Source organism: Amblyomma americanum, chromosome 1, assembly GCF_052857255.1.
Source record: "Amblyomma americanum isolate KBUSLIRL-KWMA chromosome 1, ASM5285725v1, whole genome shotgun sequence".
In the NCBI taxonomy this organism is placed as follows: domain Eukaryota; kingdom Metazoa; phylum Arthropoda; class Arachnida; order Ixodida; family Ixodidae; genus Amblyomma; species Amblyomma americanum.
In genome coordinates, this window is record NC_135497.1 from 253,331,889 (window position 1) to 253,359,802 (window position 27,914).

The 27,914-nt window shown below is 51.2% G+C and overlaps 1 protein-coding gene across 9 annotated transcripts in view; it reads right to left on the reverse strand.

Annotated features, from left to right (window-relative positions):
• Nucleotides 1–27,914, reverse strand: part of raw (NDT-like domain-containing protein raw) — a 255,641-nt gene that overhangs the window by 53,534 nt on the left and 174,193 nt on the right. The window contains exon 1 of one of the 9 annotated variants that reach the window (XM_077648985.1): nt 4,232–4,437. The exons of 7 other annotated variants lie outside the window; for them this stretch is intronic. In XM_077648985.1, the coding sequence (XP_077505111.1) occupies nt 4,232–4,249 (18 nt within the window). In that variant the 5' untranslated portion in view covers nt 4,250–4,437. Of the gene's footprint in view, nt 1–4,231; nt 4,438–27,914 lie in introns of those variants that run through there. One more of the 9 variants, XM_077648984.1, reaches the window with a different exon arrangement.

The window sequence follows — 27,914 nt, forward strand, 5'->3', positions numbered from 1 at the left end:
AGGATGAAAGGGAAGCATGCAAATTGGAGGCTTTAAAATGCGCAGCAAGGAAAGCTGCTCCTAGAGGTTCTCGCCTGGCCCAGGCAAAAGCAGTGACATTCCTTCGAGAAAACGACTTGAAACTCCTGATATCGGATAAAAGAGTACAGTTTGGTGCCATTTGAGCAGGAGAGTACAACGAGAAATCTGTATAAGCGATACTAACGAACTTCAAGAGATAAGATAACCTTGACGAAAAACAACAGAAGGCCATTCGAGAACACACACAACAGTTTTTTTTTTAATCAATGGGCCTAGAGAAACTGGCAAATGACATGACGGGAAACAAGGCCTTGGGCTTAAAAAATTTTTCTCGATAGAGACACATAAGCAAGGCAACCCTGTAAAGACAACTGTCGAAGATAGATGGTTTAGGTTTGGTTTATGGAGGTTAAACGTCCCAAAGCGACTCAGGCTATGAGGGACGCCGTAGTGAAGGGCTCCGGAAATTTCGACCACCTGGGGTTCTTTTACGTGCACTGCCATCGCACAGCACACGGGCCTCTAGAATTTCGCCTCCATCGAAATTCGACCGCCGCGGCCGGGATCGAACCCGCGTCTTTCAGGCCGGCAGCCGAGCGCCATAACCACTCATCCACTGCGACGGCTTGTCGAAGATAGAGGTACGTAGCAAAGGATTCTTGCGACCTTCCTGCAAAAGAAATTGAACAAGCCAAGCTGACGGCGACAGATCCCTTCCTAGTCCGTAATTCGGACGAGGTGGTTGCTTTTCTAAATGATGAGCCGAAAGTGCCGTGCTTGTCCGTAGATGTCAAACACTTATTCTACAACGTGCCACAGGAGCAAGTGGTTGATAATAGTAAGGCTAAAGCAGCGCAGCTGCTCAAGGGCGAAGGAAGATTAGACAAGACACAGCGACCAGTGTGCGCTGAAGTGCTTGGTGTTGTGAAAGAAGCTATGGGTGAGTATAGAACAGTGAAATTCATTAAAGAAAGTGGGGTGAGTACCTCGGATTTTTTGGCCCTCATCGCGACGTATCTCTCTTCCCTGTTCATTGAGTTCGCAGGTGAAGTGTTTGCCTAGGAAGATGGATTATGCATCGGCAGTTGCATAGCGCCAGTGCTCTGAGACGTGTGCTCGTCTAGAGGAGACCGACTGCTTGCGGAGACGTTGGAGCCTCTTGGCGTTGTAAAATATTTCAGATATGTCGACGATTTCTTAATCTGCGCTCGTGAAGAATGCGTAGCGGAAGAATTCATGCACGCCATGATTAACAACTGGGATGAGCGCATACCGGGCCCGAGTTCACGCACGAAGTTCCGAAGGAAGGAAGCCTGCAGTACCTAGACATTTCTATCTCAAAAGGGCCACACTTATGTCGGCGCTTCAAATGTAGAGGCGAAAAGGAACTTTTGCCATTCGATTCAGTGCACTCGAGGCTTGTCAAGCGCGCAGTCGCGATGTCTTGTTTCGCCCAGGCAGTGAAAAAGTCCCGTCAACACAAATTCAGTGACAGCATCAACCTGCGTGCTGAACGCCTGAAAGCGGCGGGCTACATGTGGGGTAAAGCACATGTGGGGTAAAGCACGCGACAAAGTTCGTGCCTCGCTCTTCAGGAGTGCTGTACAAAATACCCCTGCCATGGGAGCGGGCAAACTTCGGCTAGTCGGGACTATGCGAGAATGAAATACTCCGGGAGCATAGCAGGTTATGCGGGTTGTTAATCGCGTCAGGCAACATTGAGGCACATTGCTCTAGGTGCGAGAAGTGCTAATAATTGTTCGATAACACCACTGCCATCCTTCGGTCGCAGGATAAGATGCAAAGAGAGGTGTCTGAAGCGTTTTGCGTGGTGTCAGAAAATCAACGCACATGCGTAAGTGGCCCGTCAGTCACGCTGCTGACGAAGCGGGAAGTCGACTGCTTAAGGAAGAGAAAAACCTGGACCCTCCGCGCACGCCCATCAATCGCAGACGAGAAGGAACTAACTCAAGACCCCTGGAGCCATCATTTTTTCTTTTTAACGGTTCATGTCAAAATGAATTTCCCGTGGAATAAAATCCGTTGATTCTGAACATGTGATTTTTGTGTCCGGCGTTGTTCGTACCCATGACATGACATAAAAAACCGACTAGGCCTATTTACGGCTTTACAATTCCGTTCTTGTAGAGGATGTCGGAGAACTGTGTTTTAAATTAAAAGGACCCAGTGACACGCCGGTGCCACCAGGTTGTTTACTGGCGAGCACCTCGTGCATTGCCCGAAGCTGTTAAGCACTTCCGCTTATAATTACCGCACACAGTAGAAACATAAAAAAAAGTCAACAGAAACAATACGAACACGCAGCCAGGGCCGTGCGCCCAGCTGTGGCTGCGGTCCCCATTTCATGTCCGCCTTTGGGTATCTGTCTTTCGTCGAGCTGCGCGCAATCGAAATGCCACAGTTCACACCCCTTCTCCAAACCGGAGGGGTCCGCGCCTCAGCTCCGCATTTCGGCAACAACGTGACCTTGCAAGGGCTTGGTTCCTTGCGGTCGGCTAATCCTTGTGCCCGCCGCGCAGCACTTGTGGTATTTGTTTTAGAGCAGCCGGACGACCGGTGCCGGGTGGGGGCAACGCGGCAACCCCTTGCAAGAAAAACTAAACAAAGGCGCCAAGTCAACGGCGTCGGGATGTGAGATGCCGATGGCCCCCTTGCTCGTCGTCCTGCAAGCCTCACTGCAGGCAAAAAGAAACTAAGTAAGGAGCCCAGCTTACAGCCTATGGGTGTGGGCCGCTGGATAGACCTCTGTGCCACGGCCCGCAACCCAACCCAGTCTTAGTGCTGTGTGGCGTTTAACGCGCGCCTTTGTTTGGGAGAGGGGAGCATTTGTATGCCTAGCGCCGCTTGAACACTGGCAGCCGAGCAGAACTTTCATCGATCAGACATGCATAGGGTTGCCTGCCGCCAAATATCTACACTGTAAACAAGAATCAACCTTAATGGCAGTTTACACGGCTGAAGTTGGCCTTTAATAAGCTCGATGTCAGGAATCATTTACTCCATAAGTAAAGAGCAAAAACGAGGAAAATACACTATTTTACTCCATTGTATGATCGAGCAGAATGAAGGATTGCCTTCTTTACAACTCCCATATTGAAATAGAGTTTTTTTGGTACCAACACTGCGAAATCCCAAATGGAGTAATGAGAAACACTATTCTGCGCCGTCCGCACCGCCACCTAACCTCATGCGACTGGGCAGAAGCAGACGAGACAGTGGCGCTTGCCATCACATGGTCGCTCGCTTGCCGCTCGTTTTTGCTGCTGCACGGGCGCTTGCCGTGATACAGAAGGTTGGATTGTCCCCGTTTTACGCCACAGGAAGCAACATTGACCTGTTCCTTTGAAGCCCTCAGCGCGCTCGATCCCACGACACTTGAACTTCCTTACGCGCAGCCGTTCCGCACGAGCTGCGCCGCTTAGACCTCATTCTCACTGCTTTTTTTCGGTGTGGTTCACTCGATGTGTTGCAGTAAACCGCAGCATCGTGCGTAGCTATCGAACTGCGATGGAACAGAGTTTCAGCGTCGAGCTCTTATACATCTGTAGAGGCTGCATTGTTAATCACATTAAGAAACCTAACTTTGAAGACACGAAGATGAACGCAAACACTTTCATGATTGACACAAAGCTGCGGTGTTGCCTTCATTTTCAAATTATTCTGCGTTGGTTTGTAGCGAGCTGCACAGCCTAGTGAATAACCAGAGTTTGCACGGTTACATCGCTTCGCCGCACTAGAGAACCAAACGAGCTGTTAAGAATAGGTAACGACTTCCTGTTCCTTGCGCTAGGTACTAACTGCGGCCTGAAAGCTTCAGAGCTCTGGTGCATGCAACTGAACGGTGCCACAGTAGGTGCGTACGCAGCTCGCCACACGGAGTTCATCGCTACACGGAGGGAACTCATTCGAACAACAATGGGACAGTGCCACAATACGCGCGAGTTTCAACGGCGATTTCATCGTTGTGGAAAAAGAACGGCCAGAGCCCGCCAGTTGCTGCGCATTGAGGGACTTGGTCGCGCAGAGCGCGGGCCACAATGGTGACGCTGTCATCAAGCTGTCTGCCTTTTTCCGGACCTTTCGGTGGTGAGTTCGATGGACAAGCGAGCGAAGGCAAGGCAGAAACAAAGCGACGACAATGACAAAGAGGAAACACCGGCTCAGCCCGGCCGTACGGAACCGTGCTCACTTGTCCCATGGCTGCCATGAAGCGGGCTCACCGAGCGTGGCTGGAAGGCAGAAAGCGCAGCCGCGCAGCGGTCCTTTCGGAAGCGGTGGCGTCAGTCAAGTTCCTCAGGCCGGATGGCGCGCCAAGCGGTGCGCGCCCGCCGTAGGCTCGAAGAGTGCGCGAGTCGCGCGCGCACTTCCGTGCAGCAGCAGCACCCTGGGCGCGCAAGGCCGTCGTCACACGCGCGCTTGCCACACAGTGTGTTTCGCGCTCCTCTGGCGCCGCTTTTTACCCGGCCGCGCGCAAACAGCGGATGGCAGCGTCATGTTCGCGCGCTGCTGCGCTGCGCTGCCTGCAGGCCTCGGGGGCACGCGCCAGCCGAAGCTCGATCGAACGGCCCTGCGTTCGCGCAATTTTGCCGGTGTGAGGCGAATGCGAAACGTGTCTTCTGACCTTAGTGCTACTACGTCTTTGGTCTTTAGAAGAGCAGCACGCACTGCGAGCGCAGGACGACTAACAGAGCGGGACACCGCGGAGCCTTGCTGCGCTGGCTTAAACGCATGCTGTGCGTCGTGAGGAGACCACACGGGACAAGGACGGTGGTCGAACCCCGCAACAAGACCAAAGGGCTCCGCCTTAAGGGTATGACGCGATAGCGTCAGTGGGTTAATGCTGCCCATATAGGCGGGACTTTATATCCAGAGATCCCTGGGAGTCCTCGTCTCACTCCTGGCGCAGTGGTGTAGCGGTTAAGCGATGCGCCACCGCTCTGCCATAGCAGGTGCTGCCACCGGTGGGGTTTGTGCGGCCCAGGTTGCTCTTCCCGAGAAAACTTTCGTGACAAATCATTAATTCAACTGCCACGTGTCACAGTGGACAGTTTGCTCACAATCCGGGAGGAAGGTTGTGATGACGTCCCAAGGCCACGTGACTTGTAGGTGGACCGCCTGCCGCCTAGGTTGCTTCTCTGGGCATTTTTTGGGGCACCTTTCGCTCACGGCCAACGACGCCGACGTCGGCTTTTTTGCCACGCGGGACCCTTAACGCTACGGCATTAAAAATGAGAAACCAACTATCCCAATTCAAACACGGCATCCACACGCGTCACTTTTTCCTTTTGCTTCGGGAGATTACCAGGGAAGTTCAGCTCTTTCGAGCATGGAAATCTGACAGGCCAAGTCAACCAGACTCCGGCCAACCTGTTCGAAAGTCCCTTCTTAACGCGGTCCGTCACTGCTCGCCCGGTGCTGTAAGGCGCAGGGGAATAAGGCGCCTTTAAGGGTACGACGAGTCAGCTTTGATTAGCGCATTGCCAACCTTCAGATTAAGCCAACACCGGCCACACATCACCCCGTGTACCTCTGCCAAGTCACCGTGCCTATACGTGGCCTAGTCGGTGGCGTGCCTGGCTGGTGTGCCCAGGTTCGAGAGTTCGAGTCGGACAAATATTAAGGAAATTTTTCTTCACATAAAACCGAATTACTTTATAAAGTTCAGTGATTTGAGACATGCGCCGACCTTGAATTCAATTGCTCTTTTCAATTATTTGCATTCCAGACATACAGAGGTGAGCTGGTTTCCTGCAACAGCGCCGCCGGAACGCCGCCGGGTTTTTCGCTGAACTGGAAGCCTTAACGCTGTCGCGGTAAAATCATGCGACCCTAGTCGAATCGAGAACTGGACCGTCGACGAAGTGATTCCAGTATCGATGTTGTACCGACTGAGACAGAACCTGCACTACAGCGCCAGCATGCGCAGCTGTATCAGCTGACGTTGCTGGGCGACGGAGCGGCGCACGAGGAAGGAGAAAAGGCGGGCATACGAGCGTGCACAATAAATGACCGCAACGAGCACCGGCCATTATTTCCAGCCATTTCTTGCTTAATTCTGCTCCTGACTACGCGGTGATAGGCAGTGATTTTTGTTTTGCTTTGCAACACATTATTGGCTGCGATGAATATCGGTTTTGTCACAGTACTGCCTCATTATCTAATGTTTATTATTTAACTGAATGACATTTTTTTCTGTACAGCTAGCGCACTGAAAGTAACGCTGCTGTAACGTTTGCGTAGCTTCGCTGCTACCTGGCACTTGTTGAACAAAACATACGTGCCAACGTCAGACGCACACGGAACGCGGGGAACTTCCAAGGCACGGAAAGACAAGATGTTACGCTGTCGGGCATGGTGTGGAAAGGTGCTGTAGGAGGAGCGTGAAACATCACAGATCGCCTCTTATCAGGGGCGAGGATCGCAATACTTCTTCCCCGTTTAAGGGCGCCTGCGCTATTGGCTGTCGCTTTTCGCGTCCGCTCTTGTGCGCCGTCCAATCACTTAGCGCTCTTGTGGAAATTGTGACACGGTCCTCGCCGGCCGGGCGCAGAACCGATCACGGACCCGAGACAAAAGCCACCATTGCGGACACCGGCGGATGCGTCCAAGGACGCGATGAGTCCCTCACGAGAGCCTGGCCGCTCTGTCGTTGCCCTGGCCCTGCTGACGTCTTCCAGGCGGTAAGAGGCGCCGCGGTGCGCGGAAGCAGGCACAGCCCGCGGCCCGCGCGCTGCGAAGCCCAAGGACGGCGCGTGCCGCTTCGGCGGCGTCGCGTAAACAAAGGCCCCCGTTGGCAGTGTTGCGCCAGACGCCGCAACCGCGCTCTCTGCCAGCGCGGCAACTGGAGTGGTCTGCGGCCACCCAAGGCAGCTGGCTATTCCCGGCCACACAGTGCGCCCGCTCCTTGCTTATTTTGACACGGCCCGGAGCGAGCCACGGTCCGGGCCTCTGCGCCCAGCGGCCGCACCGGTCAGGGCGTAGGCCTATGATTGCGTGGCAACCGGTACGGGCGTTACGAATGGGCAAGGTGATGTACGAAACAGCAACCGCACACCTTGTAATGAAGCGAGGAGAGATGCTAGCTGTGCACAAAATCCGCAGAAAACGTCGCACCGTGAAGGCACGCCGATCCCGATATGGTCACCCCGGGCCTTCCGTTGGAGGTTGAAAGCTAGCGCGTGTCTCAGGTGCCATTTTGTGCACTGAAGTGGCCAGACGTCGCGGACCCGGTTTGATTATTTTGTCCACCCGAAGAACTTGTTTTATCGACGCCACCCGAAATATTATTGGGGCGCGCGGGCATTATGCCACTGCATTTCGCAAAGAATATATCCATAGTGAGGAGTCGGAAATCTCGAACGCCCCTTGCAGAGGGCATCAGCGTACCCATGTACCGTCGTATTGACATACTGAAGCCGGAAGACCAGCAAAACGATGCACGAACCATACTACTGGGGTCACATTTCTCAGCTCGTTTTTCTATGCGCGTTCTAACCAAAATGTGCGCTTGCCCCGTTTACCAGAAACTGATAAACAGCAGGAAAACCCCTGCATTCTAAACGTGTCCGCAAAAACAAAGAATGCAGGATGAATGACATGTGCGTGTTAACGTATGCCAGTACATAATGTGAAGCCACAAAATAATGGTTTAACGTATACATGCCGCTGGTGAGCGCGCTTCGGAAATAAAGCTTGAGGCCGTCCACCTCATTTCTGTGGAGGATGCAAAATGGAGCTATAAAAGTCGTGGTTGAAGCCATCAACGTAATACTTGCCATACATGGCAAGATTAGTTTCGAGCCCATTTGCTTCTGCTCATGGAACGAAAACTTGCAACAGAAAAATGCTCAGAGCTGGCGCTTTTCCTACACTCGCGTCGAAGGCATGCAGACCGCCGACGTGCTCCGTTATTTCACATGCCCAGTAGCAGCTATACCTGAATGCGGAATGTGAGGCCCGCAGCGGAAATGTAGTAGGGTCAGGGGCGTTTGGTGCACCGCACACCTACTAAGTACTCCGATGGTATACTGTCCCCGTCAAGAACGACAGCGGCAGTTCTTCCCCCACGTCACGCGAATCAAGCCATTGCAGGGCGCATTCCTCGGAAGAGCTTCAGGGGTAGAAATCCCGCGGCGTGCCCGAGCACAATGTAGTCCTCCGCAGTTCTTCCGTCACAGCATGTGCGCGGCGGCTGCCGTCACGGGCCACTGTGCGTCGCGCTATCGTCAAATGTGCGTCACTTGGCTTCCCCCGCGCTTTTCTCGCCCCCTTTCTTTTTAACGCGCCCGGGTAAGCGCGGCTGTTCGGTTGACCGCCGCGGTAACAGTAAACAGGAAGCCATCGGGAGGCGCTCAAACTTGGCTACCTCCCTCTCCCTCCCCATCCTTATTTTTGTCCGGAAAGCGGAGCGCAGGTAAGGGCTGTTCCGGGCGCGTGGGCCGTCAATGGGACCGCTGGCGCGTGTTCGCGACAGGTTCGCGCGCGTCAGTCCGACCGGCGGCATTCGGCGTTCCTTTGCGCGGTCGACGCCGCCGAGCGAAAACACGCTCGTAGTATAGTACTATAGTAGCGGCAGGAGCAGCAGCAACCCCTGGAGCGCACAGAGAGTTTCCTGAAAACGTTTACGAGTCTGTGTTTCGCAACGCCGGTCTGGCTGACAGCTATGCATAACGTGAGACAAACAACTTCTTAAACTGCCTCCGAAGTTACGCAACAGCGCCCCGAAATGCGCGCGGGTTGCTGCAGTATGAACGGCGCGTTGCCATTCGCGCTAGTCGATGCGAGACAAACTCGAAGAGGCAGGTTGAGAAGTGAAAGTTGGCGGGCTAGTGTTTTTTTTTTTTTTTCAGGGTGAGAGAACAGCGCATGGGACGAGGCACAAGAAACAGCGCCCGCGTGTGTCTTCCACTGTTTCGTTCCTTGTGTCTCGTCCTTTGTGCTGTTCCCTCACCATGTCGAAGAGGGAGGGGATCCTCCAGGAAGGAAGCGGCAGTCTCCGAACTTTTCTTGCGCTGGTTCGCCGGCGCGTTTTCTCGTCGGTCGGCGATCGTGGCTGGCCGACGTCCGAGCGGTGACCAGTCATCGTGCCACACTGTTGTACGCAGGAACGGCATTTTTTACTCCACCATATTATTTAGAACTTTCGACGCTTGTTTTTGGACAGTGTGAATAATGAAGAAATTTGTACATATGCGGCCCCCGGACTTGAGCCTCCTCGTATTGTCAACTCCGGCACGCGATTGGCCGGCGCGTTAGCCATCGTCTTGTTGACAATGCCGTTATTGGCTAGTGCATAAACCAATCACGGCGCTATCTCCTAACTGGATGTTGTGATTGGCCAAAATCAGACACAATCTTGTCTTCTCTTCCCCATTGTGCCATACGCAGCGAGGTTGTGCCCTTGCTTTCACTGCCCTTCTCGCCCCGCATATCCTTCCCCTATCTCTCTTTCCCCAGGGGTGCGGGTGAAGCGACCCCAGAGCAGGCATTCTCGAGCCTCTTTTCGCCACCCCACCTTCCGTGAAAATTTCAAACGTATTTTAAGATTTCAAGGTGTACGGGCAGCTTTGTGAGCCCTTGACTCGGACGACGTGGTCCGTACAGGTTAGATAATAGGCGTTTAATAGGCGACTGCGAGTGCGAAGGAGGTGTCCAGTAACACCGGGGTACCTCTCCGCTAACAAGTCTGCGGTGTGCAAAAAACGTCGGTTATAGCTGACGGAGGATAACAGGCGACGAGATGAAGACGCACGGTTGTCGCGCTGATCCAGTTTCGCCGTATTATGCTCGTGCCCTGGGTTTGTGAGCCAAGAAAAACGCACCAATTAAGCACTGGTTGCGCTGTGCTTTGCGACGTTGTTTTCACGGGTCCACGGCAAGCGGCGATGATCCCGTTTGAGCGCTCCTACATAACGTACTGTATATGTGGCCCCTATTAACCTTCCATCTGTTTGTTTTTGTTGGGCTAACGGACCGTCTCCAAGCATATGTCTTTCCTCAAGACAGCTTTGCACCAAACCGGAAATGATTTAAACAGACTGCACAGGAGAACGGTGCGGACCTTTCGTCCGCGCGCTGGCGCAACGCGTTGCCTGTTTAAATTACAGCGCCGGTGCATCAGTTCGCCGGAGGAACCAGCGCAGAATCTCACGCAGTCGCCAGACGAAGGTTATACCTATATACGCGAGGCTTCCGTTCTCTCCTGGCGCTCGTCTTAATCTGTGAGCACGTGTTCGGGTGGACGCAGCTAACGCACCGTGCACAACTATACCCCCGGTATTAAGCCTCGCTGCCTAGAGGCGCCAGATCGTTTATTTCTTGACGCCCGCATGGAAGAGTAATGCTCGCCGAATAGTTTCAGGGGTTGAAAAGGAAAGGCGCGGAAACTGCCTCGTTCTATGTGTTCTAAGGCGCCCGTGTGCTGTGCGATGTCAGTGCACGCTAAAGATCCCCAGGCGGTCGAAATTATTCCGGAGCCCTCCACTGCGGGCACCTCTTTCTTCCTTTCTTCTTTCAGTCCCTTCTTTATCCGGCGGCTGCGTTTTTATGGAGGAAAAACGCTAAGGCGCCCGTGTGCTGTGCGATGTCAGTGCACGTTAAAGATCCCCAGGTGGTCGAAATTATTCCGGAGGCCTCCACTACGGCACCTCTTCTTCCTTTCTTCTTTCACTCCCCCCTTTACCCTTTCCTTACCGCGCGGCTCAGGTGTCCAACGATAAATAAGACAGATACTGCGCCATTTCCATTCCCCTAAAAAACCAATTATTATTATTATTATTATTATTATTATTATTATTATTATTATTATTATTATTATTATTATTATTATTATTATTATTATTTATCCCTTCCCTTACGGCGCGGTTCAGGTGTCCAACGATATACGAGACAGATACTGCGCCATTTCCTTTCCCCAAAAAAACAATTATTATTGTTATTATTATCCTATGCGCGCACCTAACCGCGCCACGAGGAAAGGCATGAAAGGGGGCGAGAAGGAGAGAGAGAAATGAATGTTTTTACGAGAGGTATGATACAGCGTGAAGGGAGGTGTTCCACTCTTCACTAGCGCTGAGGTCGATCACAGGGTGGACAGTTTCGAGGCGCGGTCGGGGTACGAAACGACCGCATCCACCAGTGCAGGAGCGCTTGCTGAATAACCTCAGCTGTGGTCAAAGCAGTTCGGTGTAGCGCCGCAGGTGAGCTGCCCTTTAAGATCGCATGCCTTGTAATGGTCGTCACAGCGCTGCCCCCTTTTATTGTCATTGTTGACGAATCAAACAAGAACAAAAAGAACGGGATCAATTTGCAAGTACAGTTCTGAAACTGTTTCGCTATCGACTAAAATCGTGACGCCATGGGTATGGCGACGCATGCTGCCTGCGTGGTTCATTGACGATGCACTCACCGCGTTGGTGGTTTCGCGGGTCACTGACGATTATTACGAAAGTCACTGATCGAAAGTTCCAAAAGAATTAGAAATGTTTGCCTCATGTATATATATACCGCGTCATTCGCGATATTTGGAGGTCGTGGGTTCGGATCCCAACGGCGACATGGTTGTTTTTTCTGCTGCTTTATAAGTCATTTTCTTTAAACCAATTGATTGGCGCTGCAAATTTAAAAAAGAAAAAAAATTAGAAACATTCCCCTATGCACCTTGGTTTCGGTGACTGTTGGCTTCCTTAATATATATATATATATATATATATATATATATATATATATATATATATATATATATATATAATGTGGACCATCACACGATGCGTTAGAAGTATTAGTATTTAAACGTGGAGGCTAGTGAAAAGAATTCAACCTAAATAGAGGACAACGCAGTGAGCTATGGAAAGGAAAATGATAGGTGTAACGTTAAGAGACAGGCAGAGAGCAGAGTGGGTCAGGTAACACACGTGGGTTAATGACATGCTAGTTCAAATCAAGAGGAAGTAGTGGGCTTGGGCAGGGCATGTAATGCGAAGGCAATACAACCGCTGGTCCTTAAGGGTAACGGAGTGGATACCAAGAGAAGGCAAGTGTATAGGAGGGGCGGCAGAAAGTTAGGTGGGCGGATGTTATAAAGAAGTCTGTGGGGATAAGGTAGGCTGCAGCTGGCACAGGACAGGGTTAATTGGGGAGGTATGGGACCGACGTTTTTCCTTCAGTGGGCGTAGTCAGGCTAGTTGTGGCTGTGACGATGATGATCACGTTCTCGCGTTTACAATGATCGCCTCCCTATTGTGTCTTTAAATTTGATTTTGCCGTCGCTTTTCCGTATTGCAGCTGCGTGGACTTTTGGTCAGCGGAGGCTTTTGGAGAATGGGAGCTGTGCGGAGGCTTCGGGCATGCTTTCACCGAATGAGGGCTATACTGCTAACTTAGTAAAAAAGAATGGCACTATGATTCATTCACAGAGAAATAAGTCAAAATAACCCGGGTGTGCATATACGAACGCCTGCGTTGTAAGAGTCTAATTCTGCATGGACAAAAGAAAACTGTGGGGCTTAATTAACTTTATAGTAGAATTTCAGCCGAGGTTCAGTCCGGCTAACGATCGTTGTGCTGAAAAGCAGCAGCTCATTTTACCTTGCAAAAAGACAACTTCTTGGCCGTCAACGTTGAAGTGAATCCCATGGACACATTATATATGTGCGGCGAGGACAAACAGACAGCTACGTCGGACTATAGCAGAATCCACTTGGAATGAAATGCAGGTAGCACAAGGATTTGAACGGCATATGTGCTGGTTCCAAAGCCCACATGACGAACTTTCACAAACAGTTCCATATGCACCGGTTTGTCTTCATCTCTAGCGCGAAGGAAACCAGGGGCCTATTCTAAAGGATCCCTTTTCAATTCCGGATTCATTTGGTCATCTGGCACTGGTCAGCGCTGTTCGGTGACTACGTGGGAAGTGACCGGGCCATTGACTCATTGGCTGCATATGCCAGCTAATGGTTAGCCGGTGTGTGCGGCGAGTAGCGAAGACTGTCGTCGACGTGGGGACCCGCTACTTTGCGATTTCAGTGCTGGCCGCTTGCTGCCTTCGTCTGATGCTGCCGTCACGCTGATGTGACACCAAATGAGTTTTAGCGCCCTGACGGATTAAAGTGAGCGTACATCAACTCCACCACATTGCTGATGGCCTATTGTACAGATCCGCAACATAACTTCAACAAGCCTTACAAAAGGTTGTTAGTGTGCCAGCGACGACAATAGATAAGAGTTACGCAAGGAGCACACTCATGATACGAGTACCCGAGCCGCTTCCGGCAACCCGATTGCCATTATTGATGAGAAAAGAAAACAAGAACACGCAACTGCTTATCAATGTGTATCGGGCACTTGCATATGCGCGTGTTTCCTATGTAACAAAACAAATGAGGCTAAAATATAAGTATCTAATAATCACAAGGTGCGAAGTACCACTCCACCTACACACTACGTGGGATAGCATACAGCCGGCATTAAGGTGCCGTACGGACGTCGGAGAATCGTTATACATTCCCCGAGACAATGTTAACAGACAGCTACAAGTATCCTGCCCCACGTGCACTGCTTGTAGCTTTCGCGGCTAGAGGAAGGGGGCCGCTGCGCCTTTACGGAGCCTAGCAGTGCGCATAAACGCTTCCGGTGAACAGATTAGCGAGTGCATAGCTACGCGAACAACGCCTACTTTTGACGCCCCCTGCACTTGGCTAACTCCGCTAAAGTAGACCTGCCACGCCGCGAGGCGCAGCTGTGAAAGTGGAGCTGTGCCAGTGTGACGCGCGCACCCGAGAGACAGAGAGAAAGGGAAGCGTATCTTACCGCGCTGCGGGCGCCGGCCCCGTTGACGGGACCTCGCTCTGTTGGCGCGAATCACGGTCCCTCGGTCGCCGGCGCTGCAGCGCGGAGCGACTTTGGAAGCGTTAGCGACTGACGATCAACAGTGTTACACTTTCTGGAGCGGCGGGCAAAGGCGCAGCCGTTGTACGGGGTCGCCCTATCAAGCCCTGACCCGCCAGGCCGCGCATTACGGATGCAGGCATGCTCAGCGGACGCTGTTGCAGCGCCACGCAACAGCGAGAGCGCTCGTGCGCGCGCGCGGAATGCAGATGGCTGCGATCGCGATGAGTTCGTTTCCTGTTCAGTAACGGTTGTTGCACGCCACGCCATCAAGAGCGCGGAGGCCGAGCAACGCTTTGCGGCCCGCGAGCACCGCCCGTGCTCGCAAGATGCGCACTCTTTGAGCCCTATCCTACCCCGAGTCCTTGTTGTCGCGCGGGCCACACGCACTGAGCGTGTGCACCTGCTCGTTAAGTGCGCGCTCACGCGTTTGTGCCGCTGATTGCGGGATCGGGTGAAACAGCCGCAATGGTCGTGCGCGTGGCTCGAAAAGAAACGGCGATTCGCAGCTTTTCACAGCCCGTGTCGACGGTATATATATGGCTCTGACACCGGCTGGATAATGGGGGTTCCAGAGGACTGCTTTTATATAGCGTGCAGTCGAGGTTCCGGGGCGCGTTCAGGTGGTCACCGAGCGGTCGATTACGTTGAGGAACAGCAGGCTAAGAATCGGCGTGGTCTTTCGTATTTTTTTTTTCATGTAGCCTGTGACATTTGCCCGAGACCTCGTTTTCTTTAGCCTTGAAAAAAAAAAAAAGGTAAGTAGGAATAACGGGAAAGCGGCCTTCGAGTCTCTCTCGACGACTGGATATTTTTGTCACAAGATTCGCGCACGAAGTCTTGCAGAGTGTAGCAGACAACGTCCGTCACAGTTGCCACGATATTTCATCAACACGAGTTCTCTACACGACAGAGCGCTGATTGGGCTGGTTTGCATCCATTTTCATTGACCTTCCACGCAGACACAGCCGTTGTAAGAAGCATGTGTGCATGATCTCGAAACATTATGATCTGGCCATTCACTCTTCACTGCGCTGATGAGGAAGTGAAAGGGAAAGTGCGGAAGGTTGGAGGATGACGAGGAGGAATGGACATGCAGTGCAAGTCCGTATACGCCGTCTTGTTGTCATTCTACATGTGCAGGCTAATTCCCTTGGCCACATGGGACATCCGGTTGGCAGGGGGGATTCGCGATCACACCAGTGTCTGAAGCTTTCCACGAGCCGCACAGCACGCCACGCGGGGACGGCTGTTCTAAGACGGGAAGTGGCTTGCATTGCTCCCTGTCAACCGGATGTCTTGTGGAACTAAGGAAATGGCCTGCACATGTAGAGTGATACGAAGACTGCGCATACGTACTTGCACTGCATGCCTTGTTCTCCTCTCCATCTTCCAACCTTCCGCACGTTCCCTTTCACCGCCTCATCAATGCAGCGAAGAGTGAACGGCCAGATCATAATGCTTGGATGCCACACCCCACCCCCTTGCTGCTTTCTCCGAATTGATTTTTTTTAAAACATTGGGTGGATGTTCGCGAAGTGGCGCTGATTTGTTTCGTTGTGACATAGTCGCTATATACAGCAATACAGAGCCCCACTATACCCGTAGACACTCACACAGATGCTGCACCGTACGAGTGGCGACTATGCCGCCGCAGATAGCCGTTCGGCCCCCTGCGCACGTGACGCTGATGGCAGCGAGTTTTTCAACTGTTTTCACGTCAGGCGAAATTGTTGGCTTGGCACAGTTCAGCACATGACAACACATTGCGACTGATTGCATAAATTCCTGTTAGGGTCGACGTCAGCCCTAGCTGCCTGCGCACGCCGGAGTAAAACGCTCTCCGGCAACTCGCATTTTGAAACAAAAACAAACCGCTGCGGGGAAGCGGAACGTCGAGCTGCCAGGCGGATGTATTCCGAGCGCACGATAAAGGGGGAAAAAAAACTACAACGTGCTTGGTTCGATGTATTTTAAGCCCGTTCAGTTTAAATTACTTTTGAGGTGAGAGCGGCAAAACAACCCGCGGATTCACTGTCACATCGGTCAGGAAAGAGAACAGGGCCGACACAAGAGTCTCAGTCCCAATAATTGCCATTGAGGGAACGTGCCTGCTGCGAGCAGTGTCATATATGACTTTTCATGCTTCCTTAGTACACTGCTGGTGCACTATACGTGTAGAGGCAGGGCAGATCCGAGCGCGGCAGCATATACAACTTGCATTGTTTAGGACGCCAAGTCCTTACAACATAGCGGGCACAGTTATGGACAAAAAGCCTTTCTTTTCATCGCTTTATTAGTCCTGTACTGCAGTGCTTTCTGTGAGTCAATCGGGGGCAGCGTTTGAGGAACCGCTACGTTTGTGGAGCATTTTTTGCTGCATATACTCTAAATAGCTGCAGATGACAAAACGTCCGCAGAGCGTGGCTCTAGGTATCAGTCGTTAACAGGCGCGAGACATCACAGAAAAGAAGTCTTGCCTCGGCCACAGCCCGCGAAGGCATCAGGGCACTTTGCGTCGAACTCGCTGACGGGAGACGCCTTGAGCATCAAAATCAAATCAGATGTCTTCGCAGCAGCGGCAGTTGCGCTCAGTAGAGACATGCCTGCCGGTCGAATTGCCTTCTGGAGGAATGCCTTCCGGCCGTATTGTGCGAAGCGCGAGTCCTCGGGCCGCAGGCTTTTGTGACACGGAATAGGAACAACGCCCAATGACAGCCAGCAGAAGAAATGACCAAGGTTACCTTGATCCGGCCGACGAGCGTGAAACTCGGTGAAATATGCGTTGCACGTCTCGCCCCTCGAAGGTGCCCTTGCCATTGTGCTCGCGTGCTATACTACGGTTCCCGGTAGGGCAGACGGAACGGAGGCGGAGGAAGACCGCGGCCCTTCACTGGACCCGAGCGCGGGACTGTCTGCGCGTCTCTCGGTTGCGCTGTGCCTTGAACGCGCTCTACAACCCGAGCGCGTCCCTTATTGCTCACCCGTTTGACTCACTTTCAGCGGAATGGGTCCTTCCCACCAAACATGCGGGCGTTGCGGTGGGGACCGTTGTCTGGTCGTGCCTCCACCCCGTTTTTCCGAGGCGCGGATGATGGCGCATAAACATAGAGAGGGCGCCATTAACTACATGCTTTGGAAACAGTTCAGTCCGGTTTTACGCCGATGGCTGTATGATGGACCCTCCGAGGATCCCGTTATGGGTGTGCCAAAATAGGATTTTACCGCTAACCCTCCTTTGAACACTACCGACGTGCAGCTGTGATCCAGGGGCCGTATTTTGTGATGATTCGTTTTCAGATTCCTACTTTTGCCCCTTCACCACTGGCAGCCGCCGCCTGTGACGTCACGGCTGGCAGCGAGAAAGCAATGTCTTTCATCGGCTCCGTTATCAAAGAAGCGCCAAAGAAGCCAAAGAAGCAAAACAATTGGGCGGGAAAAGAATACAAAATACGGTCCCAGGTCTGCGATGTGTGGATACTGGCCAATGGGAATGTTTCATCCGTGGCAATGGAACACAGTTGGCTACGGGGGCTGTTTATGTGGGGAAGGGGGAACGGTGCAGCTGCCACAGCCACTTCGTCGACTAGGGAGCCTGACAGTTCTTTCAACGAGCCGTTCGTTCAGGGAACAAGTAGGCACTCCCGCTCGGCTTCGGGCGGAACTCTGCGCCGCGTCTATATATATTTTTTAATGTTTTCCAGCAGCTGCCCGCCGGGCACAACTTTCGATACACCGGCAGCATGGAAGAGCGCTTCGTTCCGAGCGCAACGGCCGTCGCTGCCGCCGCCGAGGCTCCTTCGCAGGGCGCAGCGGGAAAGCCCTTCGGTGCGGCTTAGATCGGTTAACCTTGTGAATGAACAGCCGCTTTTACTTTTCTCAGAAGCGGAGCCTCCGAGTAGCGATATAATGACACGTTTGCCGGTCGCCACACCGCAATCGCGCCCGGTGTAGGCAGCGTCTTTCGTCTATTCTTCTTTTATTACTATTATTTGGCCTCTTTCGGGATTCATCGCGCGCTGGGTACGTATCCTACGTGCGCGTGAGCGCTGTTTGGCCGCGGAATGCCAGGCGGTGTAATACGCGAGCAACGCACCACGCGCCCGCCGCTCGGACGAAACCCGCAGGAGAAACAGAATTCCTCGCACGTTATCTGGCTGTGGAATCTGGCGCCCCTTCCCTCGCCTTCTCCACCGGCAGTGGCGCTCCGGTGCACTGCGCGGCACCATCGCGCCCTTCGCTGCGCTCAATCACCACACAATAGGTCGCCCCATTGTCTCCGCACTCGGAGCTAATACCCCGGAACCACGCGCCGGAGCGGCATTCCGTCGCCTCTGCCTCGGCGAAACGGGGTCCGCGCGTGCCACACTGCGCACGCCGTGGCTACCGTGGCTGCCAGACCCCGTCCGCTCTGCAGTGCCCCGCATACGGTAGTCGGATGAACATATGCCGCTGTGCACGTGCCCACTCTTCGAAAAATATCTCTCTCTCTCTCATCTCTTCCTTTTGCCGCTTCTTCAAGCGTAGTCGCCACCGGCTAAGGCGCTTCTTAATAGTTGGCAGCTGCCGTTCTTCGGTGAGCCAAACAGGACGAGCGCACACGAAAGTGGCTGCGAGAGCCTGGTTGTAGCGGCGACTGCGCTGCTCCTTGGATGTCTGTTTGAAAAGTATTTTGCGCGATTTTCGACACGCTCGGAAATCGAAGGCGTTTGTCACCTGCAGCGCGGCAAGCGAAATGAAACTGGTGTGAGGATTCGGCTGCTTACGCAATCGCTCACCTGCCGAAACGATGACAGGGAGAGCGCTAAAACGAGCTTAGGTGTAGGTTGGTAGTTTGGTGACGCAAGAGCGGATTCAGCCCTGACTGACACGCAGCTCTTGTTCTGTACGACGGTGTGGTGATGCTCGCGACCTCTCCTTGCGGTGCTCGCACACTGAGCGAAAGAAAGCGAAGTCTCCGCCGGAAGTTGTGTGTCTTCTTTGCGAGCGCCACTTGTGGTCGCGACCTTCACGCAGCTCTAAGCGTGAAGCGAAACTTGAATGCGACGTTAAAAGTTAGGAACTTCTGGGCAATACAGACGACTCGCGTAGCTCCCATTAACATGCGCCAATGTTAGGTATACACGTACTCTCAAGAGAATTCAACCTTTTGTGCAGTACTGCCGCGTGCTCGGCCCTACGCTCTGGCTGAGAAAATGAAAACTGGCCGCCAGGAGCATGCAGACCTCCCTGTTTCATTACCAAGAACGCGGGACAAGCGCTCCTAGTTCGCTTGACTGCCACCACGAGGCGCATGACTTTAAACATTAAAAAATACGCGTTGCCATCATCCGTGACGTAAGAAGAAAAAAGAATGACCGAGTGGCTGCAGAACAGAACGTGATAGGCCGTCAGGCTTAGGGTCGCTGGATGGGCGCTGTCCCGAATTGCTCGAAATGAACGTGTGTCACATTGCGAATAAGGTATTATAAAAGCCAATTTAGTCGTGAATATGTAAAAGTTCCGCGCAATTCATCAAGAGAAATCCATGACAAAAACTAGGCTGGGACAGTTAAAGGAATTTAAAATGAATTGTCCTAGACCGAAACGTCTATGAGAGCGTACGCTTGGTTCTTTAAAGTTTCGCTTAAAGGGACCCTGAGAACAAATTGAATGAAGCTGGCCCCTTATCGACAAAGACGCCACTTTCCCGGAAAAGGGAGCTTTTATAAGCTGGAAAAGAATGAAGAACAACTGTCGCCGTCACTGGCTTATTTTACTGCGTGTGTCGACGAAATTACTAACGCTAATCCCGGAGGCCAGGCTACGCCGCCATTCACTTCAGTATACGATCTCGGAGTTTTTTTTGGTGTAGTTGAAGTGAGTTGCGGGAAAATTTTTAAATGTAATTTACACAGCAACGAACGGGTCTTTTGCTGCCGGGTAGACATAAACATGCCCGGAAAGAACCATAGAATCGATTTTTACTAAGAACAAAATTTGACGGAGTTGCCCTCAGGGTCCCCTTAATAACGGTAATTAAGCTTCAGGGAAGATCAACGCATGAAGTCGGTCGTACTGTCAGAAACTGAATCTTCAGGCTGTTTAAAGGAGCGCGGGATCTCCACTATTATATGCCATGAAAGAGTCGAATACTTCAGTAACAACCATAACTTTCAGCAATGTGTTGCGTGCTCAGGGACATAACGAGTTACTTACGCAGCACTGTAACAGCTAATGCGGAGGAATTTAGGCGCGTGGTTATTATTGAAATACGGACGAAGGATGGAAGCCGCTCGCTTCACCGAAGCCCAGCCCCTGCGCTCAAAAATTTCTTTTCACCTTTGTTCCTCGTTTAGACGATATGGAGCTGTATCCTCTGCTATAGCGCTTCCTCGCGACATCCGCAGCTGTATGGATGAATCTCACTTCTTAAACGCATAGGCGCACTTATTGGCGAAATCCGGCTCTGTAGCTGAGATGACCCGTGACGTTGTCCTGGAGATAAGTCGCATCCTTTATTTTTTTTTCTGGTCTCGGGTGGCCTTGCCACTCAGAGGAAGGAATTCTGGCTTAGCAAAGCGAATAAGCGGCCGACCGAGACACCCTCGCCGATAGGCGAGAAAGAAAGAATGAGAGGAAAACTGCACCCAACATAGCCGTGGTGTAACGGGTCATATGCGCAAGGCACGAAGGAAATGCAAGCGCGAGGCATTCGCGCAAAAAAGAAAGAAGAAAGAAGAAACAAAGGCCGGCACGCACAGCAGAGAGGGCCCGCATCGACGCGCTATACTCGCGTCGCCGCCGTGTATACGCACCGCTCGCGGCTCGCCGCTGCAGGAAAGGCCCCAGCGCCGATATCGAGCGATCTTTTAAGCTCGCGCACAAACAACGTGCCAAGAAGATCCGCTTTCCGAAGTCACGTGGAGCGCTATTACGTTAATGGGCTCCCGCGCCTGCAGCAGACACACCTGGGGCGGAGCACGCGGCGCAACAAAGTACGAACAACAAAGACGCCCTGACCGGTATCAACGGCGAGGAGCTGGCTTGCCGGTGTTTTTCAATGCACATCATGCCCCCGTCGGGTTTCCGCACTGACGAGCGCGGTCGCGGGCCGCCGCGCTGATGGGTTTTGCGGGGAAGTTCGAGCTATCTCATTTCTCCACAGTTCGAAGTCCGTGGTCCGAACGCATCGAACCGGTGTCCTTCACTAAAAAAATTCAAATTAAGCGTGGAACGTAGTTTCCTTGCGTTGTCGTGCTTTGTCGCCGCAGGCTTTTGTAGCTGGCTTTCTCTGCAGCATTCGAATTAGGAATTAATGCTGCAGCCGCATAGTGAAGAGCTGCGAATTCATTTCGATCGCTCGAGCTTCCTGTCACATCGATGCATGAGTGTTTTTCAAAAATTTCGCTTCCGTCGACATGCGTCTTCCGCGACCGGGAATCCAGCAGCTCGCGCCCAGCGGCAGAGCGTCGTATAGCCGCTGAGCCACCGCAGCAGGTCTTCTAATACCCCGAAAACTAATTGCCAAGAGCGGCAGCGCCCGTTCTTCGCCTTTTGGTCGGCATCTTCTATATAGCTTTTCCCGCTGAGGAAGAGCAGGGAGATCGCCGTTATGTGGTCGCTAACAGCCGCGGCGTGAAAGGCTCGCGTTAGTATGCACGACCTTCGTGGACATTCATTACAGGAAAAAGAAAAAAAAAACAAGAAAAGGCAAAAACGAGTCTTGCCTCTCTTGTTGGGACAGGTACGTGTGAGTCAATGCAATATTCAAATGAACTGAGGTAATAGCTATATGCATGGCTGTCTTAACCGCGCTAGCTCTATCCCAGCGTATAGCAGTGAGACTGCGCTATCAGATTTATCGCGCCTGAACTGCTAACAACTCCAGCGCGGAAAGACCCGCAGGAAATGGTCCACAATTTCGCGTTATATAGTCGCTTTGCGGGAGAACTTGACTTCCACTGCGTTGACGCCTCTTGCCCCAGGCTTCCGATGGCATGGGATCATATTGGAGGTAAGGGGGTGGGGGGGGGGGGGGACAGTATGGGCGCGGGAATAAGATTTATGCTTTCAAACTTTCCTCGAGGCCTTACTTACAAGAGTCGCGCGAAACGGTGGCTCAGAAGTTCTTCAGTGCATACACGATATCGCACATTCGACCTAAAACCGACGCTTTTGGCGAGGTGCGCAGTGAGAAACACCCCGATAACGGTGCGCTTTTACGAAACTCAGGCTTGTATAGAAAGCAGTCACAAGTGCTCTTGGGCGACATTTGAACCACGAGCACTGCGCACAACAAAGTTCGATCCCAATGGTCTACCCCTGCATGCTTATTTTCAACGGTCGTAGCCCCGTGAAGCTTTCGTAAGCATGTTGAGGCTCTTTTGGGAGTCTGGCTTGCCCGACGCGAGCTCTTTACTATTCCGGTGACTTCACCGGGTAAGGCATCTGTTGTTCATAGGCGGTACTCGATACTTACAGGTATACGGCAGACGCGCGCTGCTTCATGATAAGCAAAAAACAAGTGAATCGTATTAGGCTTTTGTTTTCAAATACGACTTGAGATGACATGCGCCAATGAAAAATCTACTCATTTGTGGCTAGTCAGTTCCAAATTGTCTGCAGGCATCACTTTGTACTTCCATCAAGTATAACTATACGTAAGTCATATTCATGACTCCTTGAAGGAATCGGAGGCTGCTAGGTTTTTGTCGGCGCAGTCCTGGAGGGTTTGATATTCCGTCATTTTCTTCTGCTCATATCGTGTCTCCAGGCAGCTTTGGCTGACGTCCCGCATGGGACAACCTTGGCGGATATCCAGCGACGTCTCAAATTCAGGATGCCATGTTAAAGATAAAGTTTCTTCACTTCCCTCATCCGTCTAACCGGAAACATGATTACTGTTTCTAGGAAATCCAAGAGGAGGCGAAGCACGAGGCATGCAGATTAAGTGACATGTTTCCTGCACATAGTTTGAGCAACGCCGCGGCTGTGAAAGATCACGCGGCGGTCAGCCGCAACATGCGCACTATGTGCACAAACACATTGCGCAGTATAATGTCCTACAGCGCTCAATCGGTGTTTTGAGTAAGGACACAGACGAAAGAATGACAGCAGCGCTGTGTCCCGTCTACTTATTTCCATCGTCTGTGTCTACTTACGCTGTTACTGCCCGCCGAGTATGCACCAACTAGCCTTCTAAAATTAGCCTTCCATTCGAGCAGGGGTGGACCCACATAACTGAAGGCGCTTGTTCGTCTGCGATGCTTCAGTAGACCATACATTGCAGTTTTCATGCTCCAAATCACCTATAAAGTGTACGACTGCATTTAATATACGCACCTGAGAGCCAACTGTCCTCTCAGCTGGGAGGCAGCTGTTCTTGGAGGATCTGGTTCGAGTACAAGCATAGCACAAGCATTTTAAAGCCAAGCTCAGACACCCCTTTCAGGGGCCTTTTAAGGACGACATCATGTACATCGTCAGTTTTCCGCCAGGGCGTCCAGGCCACGTTCACTGAGTTTCTTGCAAATTTGCCCGCATTGCTCGCATGGTGCATTCGTGGTAATTGAAGCCGTCTGCTTGCCTCAGGTGTAAGATTATGGCCCATCGAACGACGTCTGCTGTGGATTAAGTCAGAATAGTTTTTATTCATAAAACACCTCGCTTTGCCCGAAAGAGTGCATGTTGTGGGGAGGGGAGAATGGCTACAGCTTACAGAACAACAAATCTTAATTTCTACATCATTCTTGCCCCGTCGCTGTGGCTCAGTGGTTAGGGCGCTCGACTACTGATCCGGAGTTTCCTGGCTCGAACCCGACCGCGGCGGCTGCGTTTTTATGGAGGCAAAACGCTAAGGCGCCTGTGTGCTGTGCGATGTCAGTGCACGTTAAAGATCCTCAGGTGGTCGAAATTATTCCGGAGCCCTCCACTACGGCACCTCTTTTTCCTTTCTACTTTCACTCCCTCCTTTATCCCTTCCCTTACGGCGCGGTTCAGGTGTCCAACGATATATGGGACGGATACTGCGCCATTTTCTTTCCCCAAAACCAATTATTATTATTATTATTATTATTATTATTATTATTATTATTATTATTATTATTATTATTATTATTATTATTATTACATCATTCTTGGTTTCCGTAGTCAGGATACCACTCTATTTTAGCTAGCGCAGAAAAGAAAAAAGACTGCATGAAGGTTCCGTCCGGGTCCGGTATTCCCTTAGTTTAAGATCATGATGATATAAAGGAATGATAACTTCGATTAAAAACGCAGTAACGGTCTTTTTAAATTACGTTCTTTATTAGTTTAATTGGTACTGTTAAATATTGCAGATAATCTCAAGCGCAATTTTTTTTTCTGGCGAGAGGAGAGTGCTTCCTATTCCAGGTGCATTTTAATGTCAGTGCAACATTTCCCTGGCTGACACCATTCAAGGACGAGTCATGTCACTCCGTTTGGATTCTTTCAATTTTACCCATAAGTGATTGTTGGGCAGGGCCCCAACTACAACGAGCATATTCGCGGATAGGCTGAACGCGGACAAGGAAAGCAGTTCGTATGTTTTCATGTAAAGGTACGAAATTTCGTTGAATAAAAGTCCGTGCCCAGGCGCTGTTTACAACGACGTCATACACATGGGCATTCCATGCGCAATCACTAAAGAAGAATACTGCCAAGTAAGTCCATTTATGGCTTACGAAGTCATTACCGAAGATAGGAGTGCCTGTCTGCTTTCCCCAACCCCGTTCTTTTCGCGCAAGGATTGGATACAAGTATTACAAAAAAGAAAAATATAATGCATTATTCATTTCATACACCATGTAAACGCTTGTTAAATCTAAATCAACTGGTAAATGAAGAAAACCTTTTCAGTTTATATTTTTAGTGCGTGAGCGCTGAAATAATAATAATAATAATAATAATAATAATAATAATAATAATAATAATAATAATAATAATAATAATAATAATAATAATAATAATAATAATAATAATAATAATTGGTGTTTGGGGAAATGAAATGGCGCAGCATGTGTCTCATTATCGTTGGACACCTGAACCGCGCCGTAAGGAGCTCTAAAACCCCCAATCTCAGATTTCGTCGATGTTTGTCTGTCCGAAGCTTATCTCCGTGACCTCGAAGCTGCTGGGAAAGGTGAATGCGGCTCTCACAAGCCCCACCGGTGGCAGCACCTGCCATCGCACGGCAGTGGCGCATCGCTTAACCGCTGCGCCACTGGGCCTGGAGTGGTGTGAGGACTCCCAGCGATCCTTGAATGCAAAGAAGAGATTGATCAATTCCACATACATGGGCATTAAACCAATAACGCTGACGCCTCATATCCTTAAGGCGGAGCTTAAGTCCGATTTCGCCGACCTTTGTCTGACGCCTGCTTGACCTTGAAAACCGAGCCTCGAACCGAAACCGAAGTGCGAACCGGAGTGCCAGCGCACCTAATCCGCATCTGGCCTAACCACGCTAAATCGTCCGCCATCTTTTTTTTTTCTAACGAGTCCTCAGTGAATAAACCTAAACTTGAAGACGTCCTTGTAGAAATGTAATTTATATAAACTTGTCATTAATGCAAACTTAAAAACAATAGCGGCCCCAAACCGGAACCCTGTGGAGCACCCGATCTACGCAGTCTGGAATTGCACTGTTTGATGCTACACTGCTGGCGCTGCGACGAGTAACTTCTTATGCACTTAGCGCTTTCGGGTTTATGCTTAATACTGATACCCAAGCCGACACAACCGAAACAGCATGCAAGATCACTGAGTTAAGTGGGGCTTCGCGCGCACACCTAGCAGTTCGGCTTTCCCAGTGCGGCAGCCGGTCACCTGGCGCTCAGAGATGCGATCCCAGTGCCTCGACCAGATTCTTGCTGTCAGTTGGCATTGCTAACGTGACATGTATCGCTCCCTCGTTTCGTTTCAGAGGACAAACAGATTTTTCTGAGGAGTTGGAAAAAGTGATGTTTGCTGGCTTCAATTTCTGCCCCGAAATTTAACGACATCTTGATCGTTGTTTCACGAGCAGAAGTTTGCCTTCAGAGGGCATATATACTTCGGAGAAACGGGCTTGCCTGGGAGACCCCTTTCCTCGCCTCCTCCTCTCTTCCGCTATTCCCTTTTCCTTCAGATGCTTTCCGCAACCTAATTCTTGTCTCATACCCCCTTCTTCAATTTTTTTTTCATTCACATTTAATGGACGCTGCCCTGGGAACTTTTCTTGATCGGACACTTAGCGCAGTTATTGCAGATGAGAAATCCATATGGGCCATTTGAGAGTTGGCTACCGGTGATGCAGTATAAGCGCAGTCGGTGTCCAACAATGCCTTAAGTAATGTCGCATGCAGTGGATCAGAGTGTATTCGCCCAGCGCGTCATGAGCACGCCGCTGCGATGCAGCAGAATGAAAGAGCAGACGGCCACCGACATGGGATACGTACGCGCGCTGATCGCATTGCTGGAGCGTCACCTTCGCCGGCGCGGCCGAAAAATTGCTGCGACGAGAGGATAGCCTGCACAGCGAGGAAGCTGCTTGTTACATTCCTCGGAGAATTGTCACTTCGAAATGATAAAGTGAAAAATGATACGAGTCAGCTCACGCTATACGTCTGTCGCGATTAAAAGTGATTCAGAGTATAACAGTAGACACCGGTTCCCACTGCACACCCACTGACGGATGAGTTTGATTAGTGCGTTGATTTCTTACCTACACGGCGCAGACGGGTACAAGATATTCCATACTTTGATCCTTTAGCAATGTAGCCCCATAGTCAGGCGTAAGAAATTGACAATGTGATGAAAACAAAAACGCAAGGAAACAGAAGTTGAAAATGAGAGGCGGTGCAGTTTTTCTGCTCCTTGGACTCGATTTCGTAGAATTTCGTCGTGAGTGCGATCCCATCAAGCAGAGATAAATGCACTCCCATCAAGTTAGTTCGTATTGTTTATGCCATGGAAGGTCAAAACTCATTAATTTTTTTGTATTTCTTACAAAAATGTTCTTTCTTCCTAAAATTTTAGTGCAGTCGTAAAAAAAACATTTACTGGCAGGTTATAAGTGGGCAGTTGGCATGCCTAAACGATCGATTAAAAAGCTAGAAGCAGTAAAAATACTGCAATAAGTAAAGGAGGGTAATACCACAACACGTCGCGAGCACTGACTCTTGGTTCAATGTTGCTTTCAAGTGCGTCGCATTTTCGCAATGTAGTGAATTACTTTTCTGGCCTAGTAATTTAGTAATGTAATGAATTAATTTGGAAGAATGATTAGTAGCGAAAGCAATTGCTTTAAAAATTACTTCTATTAAAGTTGACCACTGATCTACGTCGGGACAACTGCTCTTTGCTGGGCAGGGAGCCTCGAAATCAGGCACGACAGGCAGCAACCCCTGGACCAGTGTAGAAGGTCGCCAAGGATACGGCTGGCGTCCCCTGTTGTCTGGTGACCGCCCGAGGGAATGCGAGGGGGACTAGGCAGGAGTGCACGTGCCACGAGCATTCTCCAAACAACAAGATGCAAGGCTATGCTGGGCCTCCACAAAGGGCAGACGACACACTTCGGAGTTCCCAGACGATACAGGGGCTCGCGCAGAGGGGCTGCCATGGCTACGTCTGCTAAGGGCACAGCGGTGCCCGTTTACACGCGTCGTCACTAGGCGTGGTGAGGGGGGGGGGGGGGGGTAGCAGAAGCACGCACGACGCGAACATTTCCGAGCGGCAGCTGCAGAAATGGACTTCTTAGTACCGATGAACCCATAAATGACCTCCTACAGAGGCTTCAGTAGGTGCAGACAGCTCTGGGCAGCTTCGAAGGCGTTGGGTCCGCTGCTCTTTTCCCGCCTTGAGCGCAGTGAAAGCGATGCGTGTTTGAATGTAACTCTGTTACCTTTGTTTTGTTTGCATTGTCCCAGAGGGGGGTGGGAGTATTTGGCTGGAACGGAGTTTGGTGCGAAGACTGAAGGGTATATGCGTGAAGCGTTTTG